Source organism: Cervus canadensis, chromosome 4, assembly GCF_019320065.1.
Source record: "Cervus canadensis isolate Bull #8, Minnesota chromosome 4, ASM1932006v1, whole genome shotgun sequence".
Classification (NCBI taxonomy): Eukaryota; Metazoa; Chordata; class Mammalia; order Artiodactyla; family Cervidae; genus Cervus; species Cervus canadensis.
Genome location: NC_057389.1, coordinates 56,983,578 through 57,009,918, shown reverse-complemented (window position 1 = coordinate 57,009,918; position 26,341 = coordinate 56,983,578). Strand labels below are relative to the sequence as shown.

General features: G+C 47.5%; 3 protein-coding genes and 1 pseudogene across 3 annotated transcripts; 2 read left to right on the top strand and 2 right to left on the bottom strand.

The window, feature by feature from the left end:
- Positions 1-269: 269 nt before the first annotated feature.
- Positions 270-2,170, top strand: LOC122439826 (probable UDP-sugar transporter protein SLC35A4). The gene has a single exon (XM_043465311.1). It carries the CDS (start codon positions 270-272, stop codon positions 1,242-1,244), a length of 975 nt encoding a protein of 324 aa, XP_043321246.1. The 3' UTR covers positions 1,245-2,170.
- Positions 2,171-3,386: 1,216 nt separating this feature from the next.
- Positions 3,387-13,413, bottom strand: LOC122440833. Its single transcript, XM_043467527.1, has 17 exons — positions 13,288-13,413; positions 13,025-13,110; positions 12,907-12,954; positions 12,642-12,761; positions 11,979-12,056; positions 11,632-11,714; positions 11,036-11,122; positions 10,838-10,954; positions 8,137-8,270; positions 6,668-6,876; positions 6,512-6,595; positions 5,492-5,545; positions 5,346-5,397; positions 5,204-5,274; positions 4,646-4,810; positions 3,715-3,873; positions 3,387-3,632 (listed from the first exon to the last, which is right to left on the bottom strand). The coding sequence occupies exons 1-17, from the start codon at positions 13,394-13,396 to the stop codon at positions 3,387-3,389; spliced, it is 1,902 nt and encodes a 633-aa protein (XP_043323462.1). The 5' UTR covers positions 13,397-13,413.
- A 6,001-nt stretch (positions 13,414-19,414) lies between these two features.
- Positions 19,415-22,756, bottom strand: CD14 (CD14 molecule). The gene is made up of 2 exons (XM_043465310.1): positions 22,203-22,756; positions 19,415-22,112 (listed from the first exon to the last, which is right to left on the bottom strand). The coding sequence occupies exons 1-2, from the start codon at positions 22,203-22,205 to the stop codon at positions 20,994-20,996; spliced, it is 1,122 nt and encodes a 373-aa protein (XP_043321245.1). The 5' UTR covers positions 22,206-22,756; the 3' UTR covers positions 19,415-20,993.
- A 2,603-nt stretch (positions 22,757-25,359) lies between these two features.
- On the top strand, positions 25,360-25,694 carry LOC122439831 (annotated as a pseudogene).
- The last annotated feature ends 647 nt before the right edge of the window (positions 25,695-26,341 follow it).

The following is a 26,341-nucleotide window of genomic DNA, read 5'->3' as shown; positions in this document are numbered from 1 at the left end:
AGTGACTCATCAGCCAACACCCTGAAGCCCTTGCCTCCATAACCCCATGGGACTGGCCCCAAGACTATGGCTTCTAGAGCCACCCACCCTTCCTCTTCTAGCCCTTACTGTGGAGTCTGCAGCTAACTCTGACTCTCAGTATTTTCTCTCAAGGCTCCTCGCTCCTGGGAGCCAGCTCCATAACTTGATTTTCCCTGAACTATCACAACCCCCACCCCACCTTACCCCCCCTTGCTAGCTACACAGGCCACCCAGGGTCTAGTTTGGGCATGAGTGTAGAGGACGGGGGTGTGCCAGGCCTGGGCCGTCCCAGGCAGGCCCGCTGGACCCTGATGCTGCTCCTGTCCACTGCTATGTACGGTGCCCATGCCCCATTGCTGGCACTGTGCCACGTGGATGGCCGTGTCCCCTTCCGACCCTCCTCGGCTGTACTGCTGACTGAACTGACCAAGCTGCTGCTCTGTGCCCTCTCCCTCTTGGTGGGCTGGCAAGCATGGCCCCAAGGGACCCCACCCTGGCGCCAGGCTGCCCCATTTGCACTGTCAGCCCTGTTGTACGGCGCCAACAACAACCTGGTGATCTACCTGCAACGTTACATGGACCCCAGCACCTACCAAGTGCTGAGCAATCTCAAGATTGGAAGCACAGCCCTGTTCTACTGCCTTTGCCTCCGACACCGCCTCTCTGCACGCCAGGGCTTAGCGCTGCTGCTGCTGATGGCCGCAGGAGCCTGCTATGCAGCTGGGGGCCTCCAAGACCCAGGGACCACCCTTCCTGGGCCCCCTTCAGCAGCTGCCACGAGCCCCATGCCCCTGCACATCACTCCACTGGGACTGCTGCTTCTCATCCTGTACTGCCTCATCTCCGGCTTGTCCTCCGTGTACACAGAGCTGCTCCTGAAGCGGCAGCGGCTACCACTGGCCCTTCAAAACCTCTTCCTGTACACTTTTGGTGTGCTTCTGAACCTAGGTCTGCATGCAGGTGGTGGCCCGGGCCCAGGCCTCCTGGAGGGTTTCTCAGGATGGGCGGCGCTCGTGGTGCTGAGCCAGGCACTGAATGGACTGCTCATGTCGGCCGTCATGAAACACGGCAGCAGCATCACACGCCTCTTTGTTGTGTCCTGCTCTCTAGTGGTCAATGCCGTGCTGTCAGCCGCCCTGCTGCGGCTTCAGCTCACCGCTGCCTTCTTCCTGGCCACACTGCTCATCGGCCTGGCAGTACGCCTGTACTATGGCAGTCGCTAGCCCCTCACCACCTCCACCCTGACTCCTGACCTGTAGGTTGGGCACCACCATCAGAGCCACCTCCCAGTGCTGACCTCTCCCCTCAGCAGCCCTGTAACAAGTGCCTTGTGAGAAAAGCAGGGGAAGTGAGAGCAGCCACATTACTCTCTGGAGGTAGGTTATCCCTGGGAGACTTGAAGGCTGGGTTTGATTAAGGAAACTCTTCTGCCCCCACAAGTTCTTCCAGACTAAGAAATTAGGGGAGCATCCGTTCAGAGGCCTGAGAAGTTATCCTGTGCTAATGGAGGAGGCATGCTGCTTCATCCTGCGTGAATGCAGTTGCTTAAAGTGAAGTGTGGGCAGCAGTTGGCTTTCTTTGCCTACTGTGGTCATCCCAGCAGACCCGTAGCCCTCCAGGCCTGGTGCTGGCTGCTCCAGCCCAACCATGGTACATGGCTCCCCCATAACATAACTCATCCCCCAGTGTCATGTAGGAAAGCCCAGTTGCCGGAAGTTATGTGTATGTCCATCACCCAGGCCTCTGCCATCTTCTGTAGCTCCAGCAGCACCTGGAGGTAACACCCCCTGCTCTCTCCACACCTAGCCTTTGTTCTGGAACCCTCAGAGAGGACTGGGACTTGACTCATCTCAGGGAATGTCGCCCCTGGGCCCTGGCTTGAGTCTACACTCCTGATCTCTCTGCTCACCCTAAGGGCTCTCTCAAGGCTCAGTGTCCCCTGTGGAGCTCCTCGGAGGTGTTGTCCTTCCCTCTCTGGGTCCTGCCTTTTCTTAGCAGTGACCCAGCTCCCATCTGCCTGGGGAAACTCTACATGGAGTGACCTGGGACCAGGCACAGGGAAACTTGCTTAACTCAATCAGTGTCTAACTGCATAAGCAATAAGGTCTTAATAAAGTGCTCTGGGGTGTAGGTGGTTCCTACAGTTGGTCATGATTGTCCTGTGTCTTCTGTGTTGCATAGCTCCTCTCAAACATAATTCATTCCTTTGGTGCCCTGAGTGTCTTAATCATGGGGTGACTTACAGATTAAGAGAAAAGGCTGCTTTCTCAGCTCTTGCCAGCATGGTAATTTCCTTTGAGAACTCTGTGGAGCCAAATTTTCTCTGGCACAGAGCTTTGGAAATTTCTCTGAAGTACAAAACTTGTTGTTTAGTTGCTAAGTCATATCCAGTTCTTTTGCGAGCCCAGGGACTGTAGCCTGCCAGGCTCCTCTGTTCATGGGATATCCCAGGCAAAAATATTGGAGTAGGTTGCTCTTTCCTTCTCCAGGGGATCTTCTTAACCCAAATATCAAATCTGTGTCTCCTGCATTGGTAAGTGGATTCTTTACCACTGAGCTACCAGGGAAGCCAAAACTTGAGCCATAGAGAATTTGTGAGGAGTCTTGGGACTCAGTAAGGGAGACTGCAAGCTGTAGGCTAGAGAACTCTTAGGACTCAAGGTAGTTTTGGTTCTCATGCTCTGAATCCCTCACCAATATGCCTGCCTGTTGTCTCTTCTCATGACCAGAGGAATGTCAGGCCCCACTCCTGTGGTAAAATACCTGGTAAGCTTGTGGCGGGGGAACCAGTCCTGCTGAAGCAGAATCTCAGGGATTGGGGTTTGGGAATCTTTATTTCTTTTTTTTTTTTCTCTTCAGTAAGTTCCCTAGGTGATTCTGATACACACTATAACTTGTGAACCGCTACTGCCTGCAGTGTAGAACTATAGCCAACCAGGTGTGAGTGTTAATTCTGCCTCCAGCACTTACTAGCAGACTGTCCTTGAACAGTCACTTACCTCTCCTAGCCTTAGTAGGCTTATCTCTGAAATGGGGCTCAGATGATACCTACTACAATGTAGGGTAGTGTGTGTGTATGTGTGCATGCACTCAGTTGTGTCTGACTGTTTGTGACCCCATGGACTGTAACCCGCCTGGCTCTTCTGTGTCATTTCCTACTCCAGGGGATCTTCCTGACCCCCAGGGATGGAGCCCATATCTCCTACATCTCCATATAGGGTAGTGGAAATCTCTAAATCAAATAAGGGATATTAGGCATTTAACAGGGACTGGCACAATGCACGCTGGTTAGTGATGTGATTATTTATCTATAGTAGAGGTAAGCTTGGCTGTTGTGTCCCACCTTCCTCTCCCTTCTCGGACCTTTACAAATGAGGAGAGAAGAAAGTGCCCCTGTCAGATTCCTGATCACCAGATTTCTCCTCAGGGCAGGTATCCAGCACGACCGCTGCCAACCCAGTCTGCCGAAGTTGCTTATTCTGGGCTTGGAGCTCCTGGTTCTGTGTGGCCAAGCTGATGGAGTCTTGCAAGATGCCGGCCAGCAGGCTGCGGTAGTGATGCTCTGTAGTCATGACCTGCTCCTCGCACAGCCCCCGCCAGGCTCGAAATACCTGTGCCCAGATTCCAAGATTCCCATCAGTCAGGTAGCCTTGGGACCAGCTCAAGGCCTGCCCTCTGTCTCTCCCAACTGACCTGCAGCACATGGCATGTCTGAGCCCGGGCAGCCTGCACGTGTAGGTCATAGAGTGCTGTCAGGTCCTGCTCCGCGGCATCCCGTTCTGCCTGAAGGGCCTCCAGCTGACATCTCAGCACTGTCTGCTCCCGGTGCCATCTCTGCCTCTCCTTGGAGTCCTTCAGTGATAACACATGCTCTCTGTGGAGTGCAGTGTGTGTGCCAGGCTCGGCTCTACATTATATTATGATTTAATTGAGCTAATGATAACCTTTGAGGTAGTTGCCATCTTATAGATTTGAAAACAGTGGATCAGAGAAGTGACCTAACTTGCTCAAATTCACGTGTCTAGTGAGGGACAGGACTGAGATGACATGGCTTTCTACAGTTCACCATCATCCTTGGTGTAAAGTCCAAATGCAGAGTGTTGACACCAGCTGGTCTCTAGCTTTGCCTCTGACCACACACCTGCCAGGCTCCAGCCAGATGGAAAATACGCAACACCCAGAACCTATTTTGCTTCCCTTTGGACTTTCGCTGGTAGGGAATTCTCTTCTCAAAACAGGTCTCCCACCTCCCCTGACCCCACCTCTGTGCACACATGTTTTGTTTCTTGTTTAAACAAGTTACATTTACGGGATGAGCACAAACTGCCCTGTGGATCTGAATCTAGTACATTTCTCTGGCTGATTTGTTTGTTGTTTAAGCCTCAGCTTAGATGCAATCTCTGCTCCATTCCAGCCTGGTCCAGGTACACCTCTTTGTTCCAGTGAGTCACTAGCTCCCTCTTTCACAGCACTTAGCACTGAGAATTGCCTCATGTGTCCCCCACAAAGCTGTGAGGGCCATGAGAGAGGGTGTCACCCAGTCTTTGATGCTGGATCCCAGCCCCCAGCCCCCTGCCTGGCCGGGTTAGAAGGAGCCTTAAGTCCCCTACTGGGCCCTCCTCACCTCCTCAGCCACCAGACCTTTGACCTGGTCACCCGCCACCACCTCGTTGTCCTGTTCGATGTGCTTCAGCGCCTCTTGGATCCACGCTTGGTGCTGCCCTCGCAGTCTGTGCCTCTGGGCCTGAGCCAGGAAGAAGTGCAGGGCCACATCCGGGGTCTGCTGGGCCTACGTGACATCGATCTAGGCTCAGCCAGAAGCCCATGTGTGCACACAGTCTTGGGACAAAGGGCCCAACCTGTCCAGCAGAGCCCCATTACCAGGGCAGCCCCTAGAGTGACATCAGGAGGCTGGCTGTCAACCTGTGCCCTGGACAGAGACTCAGGCTGTGAGGGAGGAGGAGAGATACTGATTTCTGCCAAGAGGTGCCATGGAAGCCCCAGTAGGGAAACAGCTGCTTCCCATGCCCATCCTTAGGAATCCAATAGCTCTACAGGCCCTTTATTTGCCAGAAACTCTGCATTTCTCCCTGATGTTAGGGCAAGGTAAGGAGGAGGCATATTATTGGCTCTCTGTGACTCTTTACTTCCAGTTGTTCTGGGGTACATAAGGTGTTACTACCTGTTCCTCAGAGTCCCTGAATGGGTGCATTTGGTGGAGATCAGGTCCTATAGATGCTGTTCTTCCTGCCACTGGAGGAGAATGCAGTTAAGTAACCAAAGATAGAGAAGACCTCCAGCTCCACCCCAAGCACCAGCTTCACCTTGAGGCTCCTTCTGGAGACCTGGGTTGGGGCTTGCTGTTGAATGTGTCACCTGCTGAGAATATATTATGAGTGAGAAGTCTGTACCTTTCCTCCCAGGATCAGGGTCCCAGCCCTACCCCACCCCCTTTTCTTAGCTATATGACCTCAGGCAGGTGGCTAGTCTTTTGAGCCTCCGTTTTCTTGTCCATGAAGTGGAGCTGATAAAAGTTGTAGAGAGCATTAAATGAGAAAAGGCACCCAAAGCACTAAGCAGTGGCCAGCTCTGTTCAATAACCTGGAGTTTATAGGCCCCAAGGCCCAGGGCTGTAAAAAAAATGAGTACTAAGTAATTATGAAAAGGGAAGGACCAGGAGAAGTTGGACAGAGGCTACTTTCTTGTCACCCTGTGACAAATCATGGAAGACAGTGCCACCTTCTGCCCAAGGGAGGCCATGCATCCTAAGAGAATGGAAGCACTATTCTGGATCTTAAGACTTGGATGTCTGCACCTCTGCTGCCTTTGATGACCCTAGAGACCCTGGATTACTCACATCACTTCTCTGAGTTTCCGTTTGCTGAAAAGTGGGAGCAGTATTGTCATCCCTGTTTAAAATAAATTGTGGCTTCCCCTTGACCTTAAAGGCAAAGTCCAAACATCTCAATATATTTACAAAGACCTGCATGACCAGGCCCCTGCTTCACTCACCAATCCTTCTCCCTGGACTTTCTTCCTCAAACTGTATCCTCCACCAGATTGAGCTGCTTGCTGTTCCCCAAAGAGACCAAGGACTTACCTCTGAGAATTTTCCTCTTATTTTCTCTGCCTGGAATGTCCTTCATTCATCTTTGCTAGTCACTTCCTTCAGGTTTCAAGTTTCCATGAGATCACCTTCCCTCTCTTGCCAAGACTAACTCACATGCCTGCATAGGACCCTTCGGATCAGCCCTTCAGAGCACTGATCACGGAGTAATAGTTTCTCTCCAGAGGATTGTAAACTCCATGAGGACAGGGGTTTTCCAGGGCCTGCATGATGTTATGCCCAGTACATAGTGAGTGATCAGTGTAAATGTTTGAGAATGAGAACATTAATGAATGAAGGAAGGGCTGCCTCACAGTGCTCTATAGACAGAATAAGGCAGCAGACATCAATAGGGCTCCCAAGAGTTTGGATGAGAAGCTGTACCTGTGGTTCTGGGAGCCCCACAGCCTCAATTTTGACTGCTTTGAGCATCCAGCTTCCCCAACGCTGGCTCCAGGCTTTTACCACCTACAGAGAAAGGATTCTGGGCAGGCTCTGGCCATTGCTGGCTCAGGCACCCCCAGGCCTCACCTTGCTCACATGCAGCTCCCGCAGTGCCCTGCCCAGTTGGCTGAGCCCACTGTCTGTCAGGGCATCCCCAAGGAGGCCTGATCGCAGGCTCTTCAGACCAGCTCGGCGGGCCCGGGCCTCTTCTACTGCATCCCACAGGATGGGCCTCACGTGTTTCACCTTCCTCCTCCTTCCTGCGGCCCCCAACAAAGCAGACTGGAACAAGCTCAGGGGGCTGCCTAGTAAGGGGAGACACAGAATGAATCTCTCCTTCCTCTGAGATCCAAAGCACACTGCTTGTAATACTTTTAATTTTTATTGAGAGTATTGTTCATAAAAATAGCTAACACCTATCAGGCTTTTACATGTGTTTGATGGTACTGTGCTAAGGCTTTCTGTGGATTGTCTCCTTTTATCCACACAATGCTCCAATGAGACAGCAACTCTGATTTACTCTGCCTCCCTCCACATTTTCCAGATGAGGCAGCTGGAGCTCAGAAGTCAAACAACTTCCTGGTGAGTGGCAAAGCTGAAACTCAAGCCAGGTTCTGTCTGACACTAAAGCCTGTGCCCTTAACCATGATCCCAAACTGGTCTGTACATAAACACACTTCTTTTACTTCCTGATTTGTCCTTGAGAATGTGAACTACCCCAACTTATTTTCCTCATTCCACAGGGCCTGACATAGGGTGAGGTCTGGGAATATGTTGGCCAAATGAATGTATGTCTGTTGATTTTGGAGACAGAGCTCCAGACTTTCTTGTTTGTTTTGTTTACTCTTATTAGTAGAAAATTTCAGACATATGCAGAGTCTGGGAGGTCCATTCTCTTATCATCCAGGTTCAACAATTATCAACTTAAGTTCTTGTTTGTTCTATACCCTCCACTTGACCTCTTCCATATCTCTGACATCATATTTCACAGAGTCCTGATCTTTTAAAGAGTGTGTGAGTTATTGTGATTGTATTTACCCTTCCTTAGTAAGCATCAAGGGATTGGGGTGGTGGGTTTGGACACGTACACACGGGGTATAAAAGATTTTCACAAATGCCCTTGGCTAAGAGGAGACTCTGCCTTGGGCCCGCTGGTGTAATAAACTGCACTCCACTAAAAAAAATAATAATAATAATAAAGAGTGTGTGAAAATAGGCAAGCACCTCCCCTTCTCTGATCCTCCCTTTCCTCATTTATTAATTAAACCTGTCTTCCTTTCCTCACCCATAGATTTGATCTGCCTCATGAAGTTGTGGTAATAATCAGAGGTTTTAGTCAGCATAAAAATGCTTGATACACCATTGAAGGCCACTGAAAGGGTGAGGCTTTTACTGTTGGCCCTGCCTTTCCAGACTTTGGCAGCTAAACCCTTCTGGAACTTTTCTGAATCCTAACCCTCCCATCCCTTTCTGGGCTTGCTAGGGTTGGGGCTGCAACTGGTTGGGTGACAGGTAATGCCAGATCTTAGAACTTCCCGAAGAAACAACACCCTACCCCAAGTCACCTTGAGGATCCAGGCGAAGAAGGAGGCTACTGTAGTTGTTTCCTTCCAGAAGCCATGAGACAATCCAGGTCAGAGAGCCCTCCACCTCCTCACCAGCCACATTGCCAGCCAGTACCTGCAGCAGGGGACAGTCTCTGCCAGAGGGAGGGAGGGAGGGAGGAAGAAAGGAGATGGCCCCTGGTAGATGGAGAGAGAACTGGCCCAGATCACACTCTGATGAAAGGTTGACTATTTCCAGTCACTTTTGTGTACCACCAGACAGATTTGTGACCTTGTATAGACCTTTATTTGATTATTTTTAAATTATGCAAATAATACATCCTCATAGTAAAAAAAGAATTTAATTGCATATTTGACAAGGGACTTGTATCCAGAATATATAAAGAACTCTTACACTTCAGTAAAAAAAGTACAACTTGGGGAATTCCCTGGTGGTTCAGTGGTTAGAACTGTGTGCTTCCATTGCAGGGGGGAAATACACACATACATAAAAATGCAACCCAATTTTAAAATGGCAAAGCAAGGTGACATTAACAAAAATGGCAGAATAGGGAATCTAGGGCTTTGTCCCTCCTCAGAAGCATCTGGCAAAAAAAATGGTCAGAATCAACCTTAGTGGAACTCTAGGAGTTAGTCAAAGGTTTACAGCAATCAAGTGAAGTTTAACCAGGAGAAAGGCAACTTAACTATGGTAAGAGATCTTTGTGGTGTTTTTAAGTTACTCTAGCCCCAACCTTCTCCCCAGTACAGCCCACATTTCTGATGGCGGTACCTGGTCCTGAAAGGAGCAGAGTAGATCTCGTTCCCAAGGAATTGTGTTTGTTTTGACTATCTGGGTTTCACACAAAGGACTGACAAAAGGAGTTTCCCTTTGTTTCACTTGTCTTAGAATTTTCTTGGGGCAGAGGAGCTATGCCAGAAGGTAGTCCCTCTAGACTTTGAGAGATGAAAGAACAAGAAAAAAAATAACAGGGCAAGTAGTAGACACATGAAAAGACTGGACAAAAAAGTTGGGTAGTGAAATTTGGGGGGAATAAGAGTTTTTGAAAAGTTTCCGTGTGTACTGGGGACCTAGAAAGTCACACACGTGTCCAAGGCAGTGTGCATGGTGAGAAAAGACCTGAGAAGACCATAGGCTTTCACCTCTGGCTGATTTAGGGCTGAGTGCAAGCAGGATGTGAAGCTAAGGCAGAGCTGTAAATGGCCTGGCTAAGCATTGAAGGAGTGACCCAACACAAAGTCAGTGTGTAGAAACCTAGAGATTTTTTTTCTTTGTCTTTCTTCCTTTTTTCTCCTATCCTCCTCCCCACCTCCTGCTTCCTTTCATTCCTCTCTCCTCATTCCCTTTCCCCTTCCTCTCCTCCTTCTCCTTTTTCCTCCCTTTCCTATCTTCTTTTTGAGGTCGGGGTGCATTCTTGGAGGCTAGGGAATTCTGTGTCATTGGCTAAGCACTGAGATAGCAGAATGAAGATTTCAGTGACTGCAAGGAATACAGTCTTTGCAAAAATTGTTTGGAAAAGTAACTAAATAAATGGATGGCTGATGGCCACAATAAGCAACAAGTCAAACCCTGGAAAGGAGGGAGAATCCGACGTTCACAGTTACCAGGTTATCATATATAAAATGCCAGAGCACTGAGGAAAAAGAATGGAGACTTAAGGGACCAGCACAGTAAATAATATAGTCTTCACAAAAATACTCAAATTGGCCAGTTTCCAGAAAAAAATTATTAGGAATGTAAATAAGAAAATATGGCTCACTCAAAAGAAAAAAAGAAAGAAACAAATAAAAACTGCTCCTGAGGAAGCAGACACTGGATTCAGTAGACAAAGAATTTAAATCAACTGTCTTAGATATTTTCAGAAAACTAAATCAAGAAAATGATGTCTCAGTGATTATCAATAGGATAGAAATTATAAAAAGGAACCAAGTAGAAATTCTGGAGCTGAAAAGTACAATAACTGAAATTTAAAATTCACTAGAGGGCAGATTTGAGCAAGTAAATCTGGGTGTGGTTGTGGTGGTTTAGTTGTTAAGTCATATCTGACTCTTTGTGACCCCATGGACTGTAGCCTGCCAAACATTTCTGTCCATGGGATTTCCCAGGCACAAATACTGGAGTGGGTTGCCATTTCCTTCTCCAAGATAGGTCAAATAAAATTATCCAGTCTGAGGAGCAGAAAGAAAAAAAAAAAAAGGAAAATGAGTCTGAGAGACCTGTTGGCTGCCATCAAGTGTAGACACATATACATAATGGGAGTCCCAGAGGGAGAAGAAAAAGAGGAAAGGGTAGAAAGAATATTTGAAGAAATAATGCTCCAAAATTACCCCAAACTTATGAAAGACTTACTATGCACAAAGGATCTTCAATAAGATTTAAAACCAATTTCTCATTAGAAACCATGGATCCCAGAAGGCAGTGGGATAACATAGTTAAAATGTTGAAAGGAAAAAAAACCTGTCAGCTAAATTTTCTACATCTGGCAAGAAATAAGATATGCCCAGATAAACAAAAAATTTGAGGAAGTTCATTGCTAGTAGACCTGCTTTACAAGAAATACTAAAGGGAGCAAATCCTTGAGCATGTCAGAGGTGAGGGAAAGAGGAGACTCTGATGCTGCCCTGGGCCTCTACATCCATATTTCAGCCACCCCCTCCCCAACCCTTCCCTAAAGCTATTAAAAACCTCCATGAGACTTACACTTCTCCTGGAAGCTGCAGGATCCGCAAGGCTCCTTGCCACATGCCCTGGGTCCCAGGCCCCTCAGGAGGGTCAGGCCCCAGGCAGGACATGGTGACAGTGAGCAGAGAGCAGCTCCTGTGATGGAGATCATAGGATCAGGCCAAATGACCAGGGGGTGAGGGTGGGATGGGGTGACAGGTGTCCTCCTGTCCTCACCTGCCTTCTCCACATGCAGCCCGCAAGTACAGCTCTGAAGCAGCTCTTGAGTCAGATACCTCCACTTCACTGGCATTTTCCACCACCCTGGAGGAAGGGAAGGCTCCTAAGCACAAGGGTTCTGTCCAGCCCCCAGAATCTCTGGATGGGGAGCCCATGGGCATCCCTAAAGCCTGTAAGAATCATCCCCAAGGCTCCAAGCTCAGTATTTCCCCTAGAAGCCTCTCATCCTTATGATCTTATTTTTTTCTCCTATTATCTGCCCAGTGTGGGAAACAAGGTAGTTGGGACTGCTCTCGTTTTATAGATGGATAAACTGGAGTTCTGCTCAGTGAGATACTCAGATCACCTAGAATGGAGATGACAGAGTTGAGGAGGTGTAAATGGATGGGGTGGAGAGAAGAGTGAGAGGGATGAAGGGAGGACTGTGAGAGGGAGTCCTGGGGGCAAACCCAGGCCCTGTAAGCATGACCCCTAGTTCAGAGCCTCTCTTCCTTGGAGTGGTAGTAGGGAGAAGCCTCCAACAACTTGGTTTGGGGTGTCAGCCCTGCCTTAAGATAAGCGCTCTCAGACCTCACTGGGCCCTGGACACTCACAAGCCCAGAGGAGCCACCTCCAGCACGGATAGGTTCCCTGCCCCTGGAGTCAGCAGGTCCCGGCTCCTCCCACTGGCGCTGAGCTGAGATCACAAGCACGACAGCTGTTACAAACCAAATGTTTGCTCACACTTTGGCTCACATGACTGTCCCATTGGGGCCCCATGAGCCAAGCAGGACACCAGAATTCAGCCATTTCAGGCAGAAAAAAGGAGCGCCCAGCAAGGCAAGCCAACACTGGTGAGCAGCAGAGACTCAAGCACTTCAGGTTGCCCTCGAGTCTCAGGCTCTATGGCAGCATCACCATGGCCTTGGCTCCCCAGGTTTCCCCTTCCCCAGGGCCTCACCTGTACCAGGCTAAGAGTGCTAAGCATAGCGTCAGAGCCCTTGAGGGGCCGAGCTTCTTCAAACAGCATCTGTAGCAGCTGAAGTGGAGAAAGGGGTCCAGTGCAGATTGAGAAAGAATTAATTTCTTTTTCAACATTTCCTGAGGGCGAAGTCTATGCCTGACCCTGTGCTAGGTGCTGTGGACAGGGTGGCCAAGACAAAAATAGCCCCAGGGCTCATGGTTCACAGGAAGCCAGACAAGTGAACAGATATTTTCAGTGGGACCTGATGTTTGCAAGGGCAGGGGCTCATGACAAGGTTTTGAGGCAATTATTTTAGTTTGGGGGCATTCTGATGAAGCCTAAAAACAAAACTTTCAACTTTATTATCAGTATTACTAAGAACAGTGAAAAGTAGATTTGCCTGAGTATTTGATGTTTGCACATCACCCCTCCCTGACCCTCACCCTATGTACGCCAGCCACCCACCTTCCCTGACCTCTCAACAGCTTCATGACTGATGCAGGCAAAACAACCTGTATGGACTCTGGGGCGCTATAGGAGCCCTGAGGAGGGACATCTAGTCCAGCTAGGGTGGGGAGGGGAAAGTTCTTGGAGGTCTCCTGGAGGAGGCAACATGTGAGTCTCGAAACAGCTATGCCTGATGCCTTCTCTGGGACTCACCTGAGGCACGAGCCGGGGCGCCTCTGTTTCCCGACCCCGAAGCAGCAGGGCCACACTGTACCCTCGGCCCACGGAGCCCAGTGTGGGCCGGACTCGTGCTAGCAGCTCCTGCTCTGCCTCCTGCCGGAGACACAGGCGCACCCCCAACTCAGGCACCCTGACCCAGCCCGCCCTGAGCAAAGAGCTTCGGAAGCACTCAGCACCCCAGGGTCAAGGGTTCTGAGTGCTCCCAACCACCTCCCATCACCCTATCAGAACCCCGTACCTGAGCCGCATCAGAACCCAGGACTCTATCAAAGGTGATGCATTGTTCCTGTGAGCAGGACAGGAGTCAACAGTGTCACTCCCATCTTCACACACACCCCAGCACAGCCCATATCTACCTGACTGTCCAGAGGCCCAGGCCGAAGTAGGCAGATGCTCTTGGCCCCCTCCAGAAGGAGCGTAGGGCAGCAGGTCTCCTTGGGGCCTGAGACAGGTAGACTTCATGTCAACACTCCTGGGGGAAACTGAGCTCCCAGGACCCCCGAGTCCTGCCCTCAACCTTTGCCTCAGTTTCCTAGTGAGATGGCCTTGCCCTCCCCCTCTCCCAGGAGGCTCTCCCAGGCTGTGTTACTTCTGAGATGAATGTGTGGGGGCTTCTTACCAGATCTTGTCCGCTCTACTTCCACCACCACGGTCAACCGGGCCTGTGGGTTGTCAGTGAGGGCTGCGGAGGCTGAGGGGCCCTGGCCCAAAGCAGCCCCTGTGCCCATCGCCTCTCCACACTCCATGGCTTCTGTGCCTCTCAGATTCCCCTCAATAATTCATCTCCCCGACCTGAGGGCTCTGGGCGGGGCCTCTAAACAATAACTAAGGAGAGACGGTCCTCTATTTTCTGAGTGAGTCAGACTGTTGCATGGAATTTTTCTTTTTTTCCTCTTATGAAATTTTCAGACATTAACTGTGAAGAGAATAGTTTAATGAAACTCCAAGTACTCAGCTTCAGCCATTATCAACTTAATGGCCAGTCTTATTTCTTCTGTTCCCCTTTCCACCCCTAGTGGATTCTTCTGAAGCATATCCCAGACACTTTTTATTTCACACATAGCTATTTCAGTATGTATTTATAAAAGATAACTGCTCTTTTTAAAAAAAAGATAGCTTTATTGAGAGATAATTCATATAGCATATAATTCACCCATTTAAAGTGTGTGTTTCAATGGTTTTTGGTAAGTTTGCAGACATGTATAACTATCACCACAGTTAATTTTAAAACATTTCCATCCCTTTATAAAGAAAGTCGATTTCCTTTACTGTAACCTCATTACCCCCCACCCTATGCTGACCCTTAAACAATCACTCATCTACTTTCTGTCTCTCTAGGTTTGCCTATTTTGGACATTTCACATAAGTGGACTCACATGTGTTCTTTTTGTGACTGGCTTGTAGCATCTGTCAGGCGAGTGTTTGCTCCTCAGTTCTTCTGTCTCCTGTCAGCAAAAATTTGCAGTGATGGATGTTAGAGACCTCGGTGTGTCATAGCTCTCGGACGGACCGTGTTATAGCTCTCAGGTCTCGAACAGACCGTGTTATAGCTCTTAGACAGATCAGTGTTACAGCTCTGTGTTACAGCTCTATTTTATTTAGAAAATAGCAGGAAAATACATCCTCAAGGCATGAGGGAATGCCAATCCAAAGACTCAAAGAGAAGAGAGTGGGGGAGCGCGCCAGTGCGCAGGAGACAGAGAGACCCCCGGCCCTTTGGCGCCTCTTTTTACAAGTTTTTTCCTCCCCCCTGGGCCTGCCCTATGTAAATTGGGCTAGCCAGGAGTGCTGTTTGTTCTACCTGAGGTCCTCACTCCGGTCCTCGGACCTTCCTTTGTTCCATTTTCGCGGGTTTTCCCTTCCTTGTCTTTTAGCCACCGCCATTCTGGACTCCCGTTTCCTATTCTAACTACCTAACACTTCTATCAGTGCTTCTTTCCTTTCTGTGATTGAATCATGTTCCATGTAGGATTAAATTGCTTCTGTTACAAGATCCCCAGAGTCTGGCCAAACTTCACAGGTGAGGACACAGTTGCAGTAAGACTGCCCTAACTTCAGACGCTTCTGCAGCTTCCATACTTTGATAGAATGACTTACAGAACTCAGCTCTGCTGTGCTCAGTCACTTTTTAAGTCAACATCAGACAAGGCCTGGAAGGGTTCTGAGTGAAGGATCTCCTGTTTCTATGGCGTGAGGGTGTGCCTTCCCAGTACATCAGTATGTTCACCAACCAGGAAGCTCCCTGAGCCTCATTGTCCAGCATTTTTCAATGAGTCATGATTAATTAAATCATAAATTATATGACTGAATCCAACTCCAGCCCTTTCATCTGCAATTTTTTTTTGGTTGCACTTGTGGCCTGCGAGATCTTAATTCCTTTACTAGGGATCTAACCTGTGCACCCTGCAGTGGAAGCTCAGAGTTTTAATCACTGAAATGCCAGGGAAAGTCCCTGAATAGTCTGTTTTTTCTTTTTTCTGGTGAGCAACCTCCTCCATCCTGAAGCTATCTAGGGACCCTGCCAGAAGTTATCTCATTAGTATAACAGAGAGATTCCTATTGCTTAGGAATTACAAAGGTTTTTGAAGCTTTGTGCTAGTAACTGGAGACGAAGACCAGATATATTCTTCATTATGTCACAAATCACCCTGGTTTTTCACCAAGGATCTCTTACAGCCAAAAGAATCATACCTGTCTGACCATCTATATTCCGTGTTCAGTTTGTTCAGTTCAGTTCAGTTGCTCAGTTGTGTCCAACTCTTTGTGACCCCATGGACTGCAGCATGCCAGGCCTCCCTGTCCATCACCAACTCCCAGAGTTTACTCAAACTCATGTCCATTGAGTCGGTGATGCCATCCAACCATCTCATCCTCTGTCTTCCCCTTCTTCTCCCGCCTTCAATCTTTCCCAGCATCAGGGTCTTTTGCAGTGAGCCAGTTCTTCACATCAGGTGGCCAAAATATTGGAGTATTCGGTGTACATCTGTGTAACAGGTGGAGCAATAGTATCAAGATGAATATGCCTAACCTTTGGAGGAATCATTTTGGGGTAGGCATAGAAGGCTTGTATTTTCCCATACATTTGCCTATCATCATTGATACTGTATGCTTACCAAAATGCCTGTTATTATATCTCATTGTGTAGCTGTTATGTGGGCTTCCCTGGTAGCTCAGTCAGTGAAGAATCCGCCTGCAATGCAGGAGACCGTGTGCAGCACTGGAGACCCAGATTCAATCCCTGTGTCTGGAAGGTCCCGTTGAGAAGAAAATGGCAACCCACTCCAGTATGCTTGGCTGGGAAATCCCATGGACAGAGGAGTCTTGTGGGCTACAGTCTATGGGGTCGCAAAAGTCGGACACGACTTAGAGACTAAACCACCACCAGCTGTTATGTGAAAATAAGGAGTAGTTAGTTCAGCCTGTCATTATATTTTACTACCAAAATATCACCCACAGCAGGGCCAACCAGATTTACTGTCTTCTCCTCAATCTTGGCAGGTTCCAAAAGCAAAAGTGGTCTCAGGATTAGATGGCTTCACCCTCTGACATCTGGTATAACTGAACTAAAGGACAGGTCATCGTTTTCTCTGTGTTAGTGTAATATTGGAGTGTTAGTGTTAGTGTAATATTGGAGTTAGTGTTAGTGTAATATTGGAGTTCCTTCACTCCTTCACTCTCAGCCACTGTTCCTCCTTCTAAAGTCGTATGGATGTCAACAGATGCTGAATAGTCAGAACAATCTTATAAAACAAGAACAAAGTTGGAGGACTCATACTTCCTGATTTCAAAACTTATTGTGAAGCAAGAGTAGTGGAACAGTACGCTGTGGTGCTGGCGTAAAAGCAGAGATTAGTCAAAGAGCAGTAAGGGTCCAGAAATAAACCCATGTTTCTACGAACAACTGATTTGACAAAGACGTCAAGAACATTCAGTGAGGAAATGATCTTGGCTGACCTCTGCTTGCAGCGGCCTGAGATGGGGCTTCCGCTCTCTGACCAGAGATCGAGGTCAGGTCTAGGCAGTCAGGGTACTAGATCCTAGCCACTAGACCGGTGATCAGTGACAAAGCCCTGACTTTTTGACTTTGCAGAAAAGAATTCCCACAAAGATGGAAAGTAGTGAAACAAGAGTTTATTAGGACAAAAAAGAGTATAACACATGTGGATAGACCCATGGGTAGGCTCAGAGAGAGTCGCACCCTCATCGTAGTTTGAATCACTTTTATGGGGCATTTCTTCCAAGTTTTCTTTGGCCAATCACTTTGATGTGCCTGGTTCTGAGCCCATATTTGGTATATGTCAGGGTCCTCCTCTGTGTGCATGTGCATCTCTTAGCCAAGTTGGATTCTAGTGAAGAGGCCTGTGGCTGATTGCCTCACTTACTATGAAGTGACACCCCATCTTTTTTGACCTCCAAGGAGCCTTTCTGCACATGTGTAGGCAGGGAGTTTCCTTAACTTCAAGAATATGTGGTCTTTTATCACTTATCTGGGCAGAGCCCAGCCTCTTCCATCATCCTGCTTTATGGAGTTTCTGTCCACAGGAGAGAAACTGTTCAGCCTGGGGTCATCTATCTCCTACTTTAGAAGGATTAATCTTTTTAATAAATGACACTGGTACACCTGGATATCCAGATACAGATGAATGAAACGGGACCCTTACTTCAGACCATACACAAAAATTAACTCAAATTGATCAATTTCCTAAGTTTAAGAGTTAAAACTATAAAACTCATAGAAGAAAATAGAGAAATTAATCCTCATGACATAATCTGGCAGTGAATTCTCAAATATGGTACCAAAAGCAAGCACAACAAAAGAAAACATGATAAACTGAACTTCATCAAAGTTAAAAATGTTTGTGCATCAAAATATGAAAAACAACCAACAAAATGGGAGAAAATATTTGTAAATTATATGTCTGACAGTGATCTAGTATCCAAGATATATAGAGAGTTCCTACAACTCAGCAACAAAAAGACAAACCACTCAAGAAAAAAATGAGGAAGAGATTTGGATAGCTATCTCTCCAAAGAAGATAAATGCAGTAAAAGATGCTCAACATCATTATACATCAGTGAAATGCAAAAAGATAAACAAAATTAAAACTAGGCAAAGAATTTGAATAGATATTTACTCAAAGAAGCTCAACAAGCATGTGAAAGGATGCTCAAAATCCTTGGTCATTAAAATGCAAATCAAAAACATAATGAGGTACTACTTCATACTCACTGCTGCTGCTGCTAAGTCACTTCAGTCATGTCCGACTTTGTGCGACCCCATAGACGTCAGCCCACCAGGCTCCCCCGTCCCTGGGATTCTCCAGGCAAGAACACTGGAGTGGGTTGCCATTTCCTTTGCATGACTCTAGTAAAAAGAAAAAAAAAAGATGGTCTCTGATTTTAGTACACAACTGAAAATATAATCTTTCAGGGCATGTATTGCTTAAAATGTATAATACAACTTGCTGCCAGACCAGATGCGTAGAAAAACAAAATCACCTCCTTTCTATAGCCATTGAAACAAAGTCTACTGTTCTGTTTTAACAAATCTTTATTGTATTTTGCACTGATTGACACACATCTGCTTATTTAATAGTTAAGAGTACCTGGGGCATCCTTGGTGGTTCAGTGGTTAGGAATCTGCCTTGCAATGCAGGGAACACACATTTGATCTCTGGTTTGGGAAGATCGCACATGTTGCAAAGCAAGTCTGTCTACCACAACTACTGAGTCCATGTGCTGCAACTACTGAACCCGTGCCCTGTAACTGGAGAGTAGACATGGCTCACTACAGCTAGAGAAAACCTGCATGCAGTAATGATGACCCAGCACAGCCAAAATAAGTACAAGAGTACCTGACAAAAGTCCCGGCAGTCTGTTTCAATTCAGCAGTTTCTACACACTAACAATGAACAGTCTGAAAAGGAAATTAAGAAAAACAACTCCATTTAAAATAGCATCAAAAAAAAAAGAAAAAAAATACAAAAAAGAATGAAAAAAATAAAATAGCATCAAAAAATAAAATACTTGGAAATTAAAGAAAGACATGTACAGTGAAAACTACAAAAATTGCTGAAAGAATGAAAAAAGATAGAAATGAATGGAAAATCATCCCATGTTCATGGATTGGAAGACAATATTATTAGGATATCAACACTCTCCAAAGCAATCTATAGATTTAATTAAATTCTTATCAAAATCTAATGGCTTTTTTTTTTTTGCAGAAATAGAAAAATCCATCCTAAGATTCATATGGGCTCCCAAGGAACCCCAAGAAGTCAAAGAAATCTTGAAAAGAAGAATATAATTAGAGACCTCACACGTCCTGATTTCATACCTTATTACAGAGGTAACCAAACAGCATGGTACTGGCATGAAGACAGATATATTGACCAGTAGCATTGAAAAGAGCCCTGGAGAAGGGAATGGCAACCCACTCCAATATTCTTGCCTGAGAAATCCCATGGACAGAGGAGCCTGGCAGGTTACAGTCCATGGGGTTGCAAAAGACACAAGTTAATGACTAAACCACTACCACCACCATTGAATAGAGAGCCCAGATATAAAACCTGAACTACATGGTCAAATGATTTTCAACAAGGGTGCCAAGACCATTCAATATCTTTTCAAACAATGGTATTGGGAAAACTATTGACATGCAAAAGTGTTGGGAGGCAGATATATTGAATAATATCCATCGAGCTGAGGAAGAACTTTGAGATGAAAAAACGAAGCAGGCAACTCCATAAAGTACAGTTTGAAGTTTATTGTGGGTACTGACATACAGCCATGTTACTTACATAATGCAGGTGTTGTGAATTTACATACAGCCAAGATCCAGAGGCACTCAGAGCTGCACTCTGCGAAGGGGATACCTGAGATTTAAAGGGGCCAAGGCTAAAAACAGAATTTGACTACCAAGTAAGCTGCATATCTGCATCCAAGGGAACCTGGGCTTTTTCCTCCCTGAGGGTCTCATGACCGTTAACCACCTGTGTCAGCAAAAGGCATCCTTCCAGTTTTCTTTTTTTTTTTTTCCTTCTAGTTTTCATATCAGACGAAGGTAAGAGTAAAAGCTGTTAGGTAAGTTATCTGGCTTGGGTACACTTCTTGTGAGTAGAGTAAAGCTCAGTTATGCAGAGCGAGGAGGGGGCAGGACTGTGGGCCTAAGATGAAACTGAAAAAATGGAGCCAGCGAGGTCTGGCCACACAGATTGGCAGTTTATTTAGCTGTCCCTGTGATTCTTTGAGTCTGTAGTCTGATGACCTGTGTAACTCTCCCATCAATGTAATAATGTGCATTCTCTGTTCCTATCTGTGTGGTTCTGGACACTGGAGGGACGCAGGCAGGAGAAGGGCTCTGTTTACACGCCTCTCCCCACTCCTCTTTAGGTCCCCGTTGAGACATATCTAGATCCCTTATGGATGTGACTGCCTCCTTGATGTGATGAAGAAGGAACCCTTAGAAGGAACAGTCCCTCTTGGTTGATGTCCTAGGTCACTGAGATAATGTGGTTCAGGGGACATACACTGGTAATTGCTGTGTGAAGGGGTCCAAAGAAGCTGTGAAGGGTCTAAGATGTTATCCTGTTTGCAAATCAAAGAAAAATCATACATTTGTATATTAGCATAATTGCAAAATCTCTGGTTCAGAGAAGGTTAAATTACAGCATCTTGCATCAGTTCCCCATTCTCAAGCTCCCCCATTATTACCTGATAGTGAAAATCAGTGTACCTCTGTAGGCAGAGAGGCCATACACTACAGGAGAGCAACCCTGAAATTATCAACCTCAGAGCTTAGGTAGAATGAGTGGCATAGCTGTCTTTCCTCACTGGGGGTTGGAGGAAAAAGAAGAGTAAGAATAAGCAAATGGCTCTGGGTTTTATAACCTTGGAAGGGAGCAGCTGCGTCTTGGAAAATGCACCAGAGAGGATCCTTCCAGGCATGTTTACCATTCAAACATCTTTTAACACAGGTTCTAGTAATCTGTTCAGAAAACCCCCAATCGCAGGGAAACCCTTGGTTCTCCCACGCAGCCCTAGACACGGAACTTTTCCCTGCCCCTTCTGCCCCCGTAGTTCTTTTCTATGGTGGGGCGGGTATGGTTTCTAGCAAGTTAGGAAGAAGAATGTTTAAGTATAATGGATTCCCTGCTCAGCAGTGTGCCCAGTAAACATCTGCTGAGTGAATGACACGGATCTGCTGTTTAAGATTTTAATAAGGATGGGGCGGAAGGCTGGTTGGTTGAGATGTCCTGACGAGGGTCTCCCGGAGCCAGGGCAATCTGAGCCAATTCATTCCTCTCCCCTCTCTTCCCCCCGGCCTTACGCGAAGCCTCGGGCTCCTTGAAGCAGCGCCAGGGTTCCTGACACCCCCATGGTCAAGGCAGAACGCGCACAGGCTGGGACCACGCCGGAGATCATCGGGGCGTCTTGGTGCTGGAGGGCTCCAGGGTCCAGAAAGGGATTTCCGTCCAGAGTCAGGTCATTTACCTCGGGCAGCTCGTCTCGCCGCGGTTTCCTGCTTAGCTTGTTGCAGCTGAGATCAAGCGCGCTGAGCTTGGGCGGCAGTCCTTTAGGCACTTGCTCCAGCCCAGCGAACGACAAATTGAGAGAGCTTAGCGCCCTGGGCCAGACACACCGGGTAGCGCCCGGGGCGGTGGCGCGCAGCGAGTTGTGGCTGAGGTCCAGGCTTCGGGGCTGCACCCTCGCTGCCTCCAGCGCCGCGCACACGCCGCTCAGCGTCTCCATCCCGGCGTTGCGTAGCGCTAGATATTGGAGGGCCGGGAACTTGTGCGGACAGAGAGCCGCCATCAGCCCGCTGTCGCCGAGACCGGGATTGTTAGACAGGTCTAGGGTGGTGAGAGCCTCGAAGGCGGAGAGCCCCGCGCAGGGAAAGGCAAGCGAGTGTGCTCGGGCAACGTTCAGCTCCTTGAGCCCGGGCTTGAACCACTGCTGCAGTTCGCCGAGCCAGGCGCCTCCTGTTGCCCACGATACGTTACGGAGACTGAGGCTGGTGAGCGCAGGCCCAGCGGCTTCCAGAGGCGTCGGGGGCGTCGGGCCGGTTACCTCCAGGTCCTCAAGCGTCAGTTCCTTGAGACGAGAGTACCCGAGGGCGCGCAGAACGGCGAACAGAAGCTGAGCGGGAACCTGTGCAGCGCCCAGCTTGAGTCGCCGAACGCGCAGAGCCTTGATTGTGTCAGCATACTGCTTCGGATCGGTGTCAGTTCCCTTGAGAAATTGTTCCAGGCTGCGGCCGCCGCCACGGATCTCCACCTCGACAGCAACCATACACTGAATAGCGCTAGACCAGTCAGGCTTGGGATCCGTGAAGTTGCAGACACAGCGGAAATCGTCGTCGTCCAGCTCGCAGGGCTCTGTGGTGTCCGCAGACACACGCAGCAGCGGCGGCAGCAGCAGCAGCAGCAGGCAGGGCACGCACACCTGGAAAGACAGCGGAGGTCAGGGCGGCCCAAGCCGGTTCCTAAGGTTCCCCGAATAGCCCCCGCTTCGGCCCCAAGAGCATACTCTCACCATAGTCGGTAGATCCTCAGAGCCTCTGCCTCTCTCTCTGGTTATCGGCTGGACTGTGGCTTCTTTCCTTTTCAGTGGCTCACGCCGGCTTCCAGGCTCCACAAACCGATCTGTCCTTACTCTTTGGCAGCCTCTGAGAGTTTATGTAACCCTGTGATGTCGCTCTGCTCCCCCTTCTTTGAACCCTGTCACTTTCCACCTTTCTTCCTCCCAGCCACCCCATTCGCTACTCTTCCTGGAAATTTCGCAATGAAGGATGTTGCCAGGAGAGGGGCTATAACAGGAAGGATCTTGCAAGGCATCTATTCCTCTGACCCAGGCAGTGCCCAGATGACTCAGATGCCTCCAGGCTTGTCTGGGTTGGAGACAGAGAGATCCCCAGTTCCTCAGGACAGGATTCTCAATGTCCCCTGCCCCTATCCCAGTGATTCAGGCTGGGTACTTTCCATAACTTTTCCCTAGTCTTGGTGGTTGTGATTAACTTCGTGTCAACCAAGTTCAACTCCCTGAATATCCTCAGATATCTAACTGGATATATTGTGGAAGAGACTGCAAACTTCATTTATTGACTCCAAGGGCTAGTTCGAGAGAGGGAAGTTGGTCTAAAGAACAGCTTCCCCCCAATGTTCTTTTTTGTTTTTTGCTGACTTGTTCTTTAAATGTGTTTATTAAGAAAGTAACAGGTTTTTAATTTTTTTTTGAGGGGGGGCAGGCCTGCTGCTTGTGTGATCTTAGTTCCCTGACCAGGAATTGAAAGTCCACACCCCTGCATTGGGAATGGCAGTCTTAACCACTGGACCACCAGGGAAGTTGCAGACACAGCAGAAATCTTCATCGACCAGCTCTGGTGTGTCTTGCTGCTGCTGCTGCTAAGTCGCTTCAGTCGTGTCCGACTCTGTGCGACCCCATAGAAGGCAGCCCACTGGGCTCGCCTGTCCCTGGGATTCTCCAGGCAAGAACACTGAAGTGGGTTGCCATTTCCTTCTCCAGTGCATGAAAGTGAGAAGTGAAAGTGACGTCGCTGAGTCTTGTCCGACTCTCAACGACCCCATGGACTGCAGCCTACCAGGCTCCTCAGTCCTTGGGATTTTCCAGGCGAGAGTACTGGAATGGGTTGCCATTGCCTTCTCCAGGTGTGTCTTAGGAGAAGGTAATCCTGATAGATTCTTTTTTTTAATCGAAGTATAATTGATGTACAATGTTACATGTAACAGGTGTGCCATGTGGTGATTCATGAGTTTTAAAGTAACAGCTTTCTTAAAAGTAGAGAAGTCTATGTGTTGAACAGAGACACATCGGCCAAGTGCCTCACTCTCTTAGTTTCCACTTCTCTATCCTGAAATTTGAGAAACAAGATATTCCTAATATAATTTTCTCACTTGCACCTAGCTCTCTCCTGCCCAGCACAATTCCTATGTCCTAGGAAGGAAAAGCTGGACCTGTGTTGAATGAGGATTAATTAGTAACTCACCTACTCTTTCAAGAAAAGAAAAGCAAGTGTCCCAGAGGGTGTGGAAGTGTTACCAAACCAGGTTCGTTTGGCCAACAGGCATTAAGCCAAACTCTGAAACCCTGAAGTTTGTAGAAAGGATTTATTCATGAGGAATCTGAGAAGCAGGAAGAACAAATCTCACATTTACCTCCTCAACAGAAAGGGGCTTAGGATACTTATGGGTGAAGGGTACAGATTGGTTGGAGGTGCAGAAGAAGGTGATTGGGGATAGGAAAAAAGGTGAGGTAATCGGTACTCTGCTGGTGTGTCTGAGTTACATGCTTCTTCATGGGAGGGACATTCATAAAATGGTAGTATTAGCATGGTCTGAGGGTGAAGTTTTAGCCCTCTGACATCAAAAGGCCATCCATCCAGCACTCACACAGACCTGGTTGGAGGGTTGTGGTTTCAAGCAGTCTTAATAAGCTGGAATGTGAACTGGACAAGAGCTGACTCTAAGTTCCTGAAAAATTGGCTTAAGGAACCATTACTATAGCAATCCGTACATCAGAGGTATTGCCCACGAAGAGGTATTAATGGAGTCTTGTGACATACTGTGTAAGCTACATGAAGGTATGTAATTTGCAGCAACGATTAAGGCTAAGGCGAGCTTGATTGATGAAGGCAATTTACATGATATTATTTATAAGTTATAGTTCCCGAGATCTAGTTGATGACAGCCCTCAGTTTCAGAAGGGCTGTACTTTTAAAAGAGCCCTTGTAAGTCTGAACTTCTAGATTTCTGGGCAAAGAGCTACATAAAAACATTTGAATTCTCACTTCCCTTTTCCCCAGAAGTAACTACATATCTGTCCCCAGTGCAAACAAGGAGCCCACATTGGACCACACTGCCTCCTGTATGTCCTGTTGGGCATGTCCTAATAATACCCAAAGTCATGCCTAAAGTCCAGACCGTGTCACTGGGACATCCCTGAGGACCAAGATATGAGTATAGTTCAGGGTGAAATACGCCGACTGACTGCAGTCAGACAAACAGGCTTGGAATCCCAACACTACCACTAAGGTTGTAGCAGTAGCCCTTCATTGTCGTCTTCATCAGAGTCTCTGCATTCAGAGCACCCAGGCTACTGAAGCCTGACTCCTCAGCAAATTCCATCACCTTAACAACAAAGATCTACTGTGTAGGGCAGAAACTCTATTCAATATCTTATAGTAACCTGTAATGAAAAAGGATCTGAAAAAGAATATACATAAATGACTGAATCACTTTGCTGTACACCTGAAACTAATGTAACATAAATTAACTATACTTCAATTTTTAAAAATGGTTTAAAAGATTCCATCATCTTAGGGGAGACACTCCAAGTTAAGAGGGGCAATAATGGTTTTGCAAAGGTCCCCAAGTCACAGCTTCATTCAAAAAATATCCACCATTTGTCTACCAAGTGCCAGAGCTGATGCCAAGTCTTGGGATGCTGATCTGATCATCACACAGTTCCTCAAGTATTCTAGAAGGTGAGGGAGGCAAATGCAGACACAGAACTACAGTCCATGGTGAACAGGATTCTTATGCAGGAGAAAATAAGGACTTGTGGGAGCTCTAGAGAAAGAAACAGGCGGGTCCCAGCTTGGGCGGCGGGAGGAGCGGCAGCGGTCAGGCTACTCAGCTTCGCGAAGGCTCTTGGCGCGCCGCGGCCCTCAGGCACCCGGCTCTCGCCCGTCCCGCCGCCACGATGCCCAAGAGGAAGGTCAGCTCCGCCGAGGGGGCGGCGAAGGAGGAGCCCAAGAGGAGATCGGCGAGGTTGTCAGCAAAACCGGCTCCTGCAAAAGTGGAAACGAAGCCAAAAAAGGCGGCGGGAAAGGATAAATCTTCAGACAAAAAAGTGCAAACAAAAGGGAAAAGAGGAGCAAAGGGAAAACAGGCGGAAGTGGCCAACCAAGAGACTTAAGAAGACTTGCCTGCAGAAAATGGAGAGACTAAAAACGAGGAGAGCCCAGCCTCTGATGAAGCAGAAGAGAAAGAAGCCAAGTCTGATTAATAACCACACACTCGGGATGTAAAAAAAAAAAAAAAAAATAACCACACACTCAGTCCTGTCAGTGGTCCCTGTTTCCCTTCTTGTACAATCCAGAGGAATATTTTTATCAACTATTTTGTAAATGCAAGTTTTTTTAGTAGCTCTAGAAACATTTTTAAAAAGGAGGGAATCCCACCTCATCCCATTTTTTAAGTGTAAATGCTTTTTTTTAAGAGGTGAAATCATTTGCTGGTTGTTTATTTTTTGGTACAACCAGAAAATAGTGGGATATTGGATATGGGAGGCTTTGATTGTCTTGGGTGTCAGCTTAACATTCCATAGATGGGGGGTAGCTTTTATATCCTATAATACAAAAGCATACTAAATGGCAGTTTGGAGTCAGTTGTGCATTTAATGTCTTGAACACTTTAAATCACTTCTCTTCCCATATTGTTTTGGTAGAATTATTTCCTACAGCAAACCACTTTTTGATCTTGGCTCTCCTGGTCAGAATTTTGTGCACTATACTATAACATCTTTGGTCGTGGTAGTCCAGTTTTCCTAGTAACTTGGTTAATGTGCTGTGAACGATCGACAGTTTGGGTATGTAGTGTATATGATACTAAATTGTGAATCAGTGGGACTTATGATGTAACAACATATCAATA

What these genes read in the sequence shown, in the direction of transcription:
- LOC122439826 (XM_043465311.1), top strand. Translation starts at nt 270, where the DNA reads ATGAGTGTAGAGGACGGGGGTGTGCCAGGCCTGGGCCGTCCCAGGCAG.
- LOC122440833 (XM_043467527.1), bottom strand. Translation starts at nt 13,396, where the DNA reads ATGGGCACAGGGGCTGCTTTGGGCCAGGGCCCCTCAGCCTCCGCAGCC. An exon ending in CGCCCCGGCTCGTGCCTCAG is followed by an intron (nt 12,057 to 12,641) that starts GTGAGTCCCAGA and finishes TCTCCACTTCAG; the next exon opens with CTGCTACAGATGCTGTTTGA. An exon ending in TCTCCAGAAGGAGCCTCAAG is followed by an intron (nt 5,275 to 5,345) that starts GTGAAGCTGGTG and finishes ATTCTCCTCCAG; the next exon opens with TGGCAGGAAGAACAGCATCT.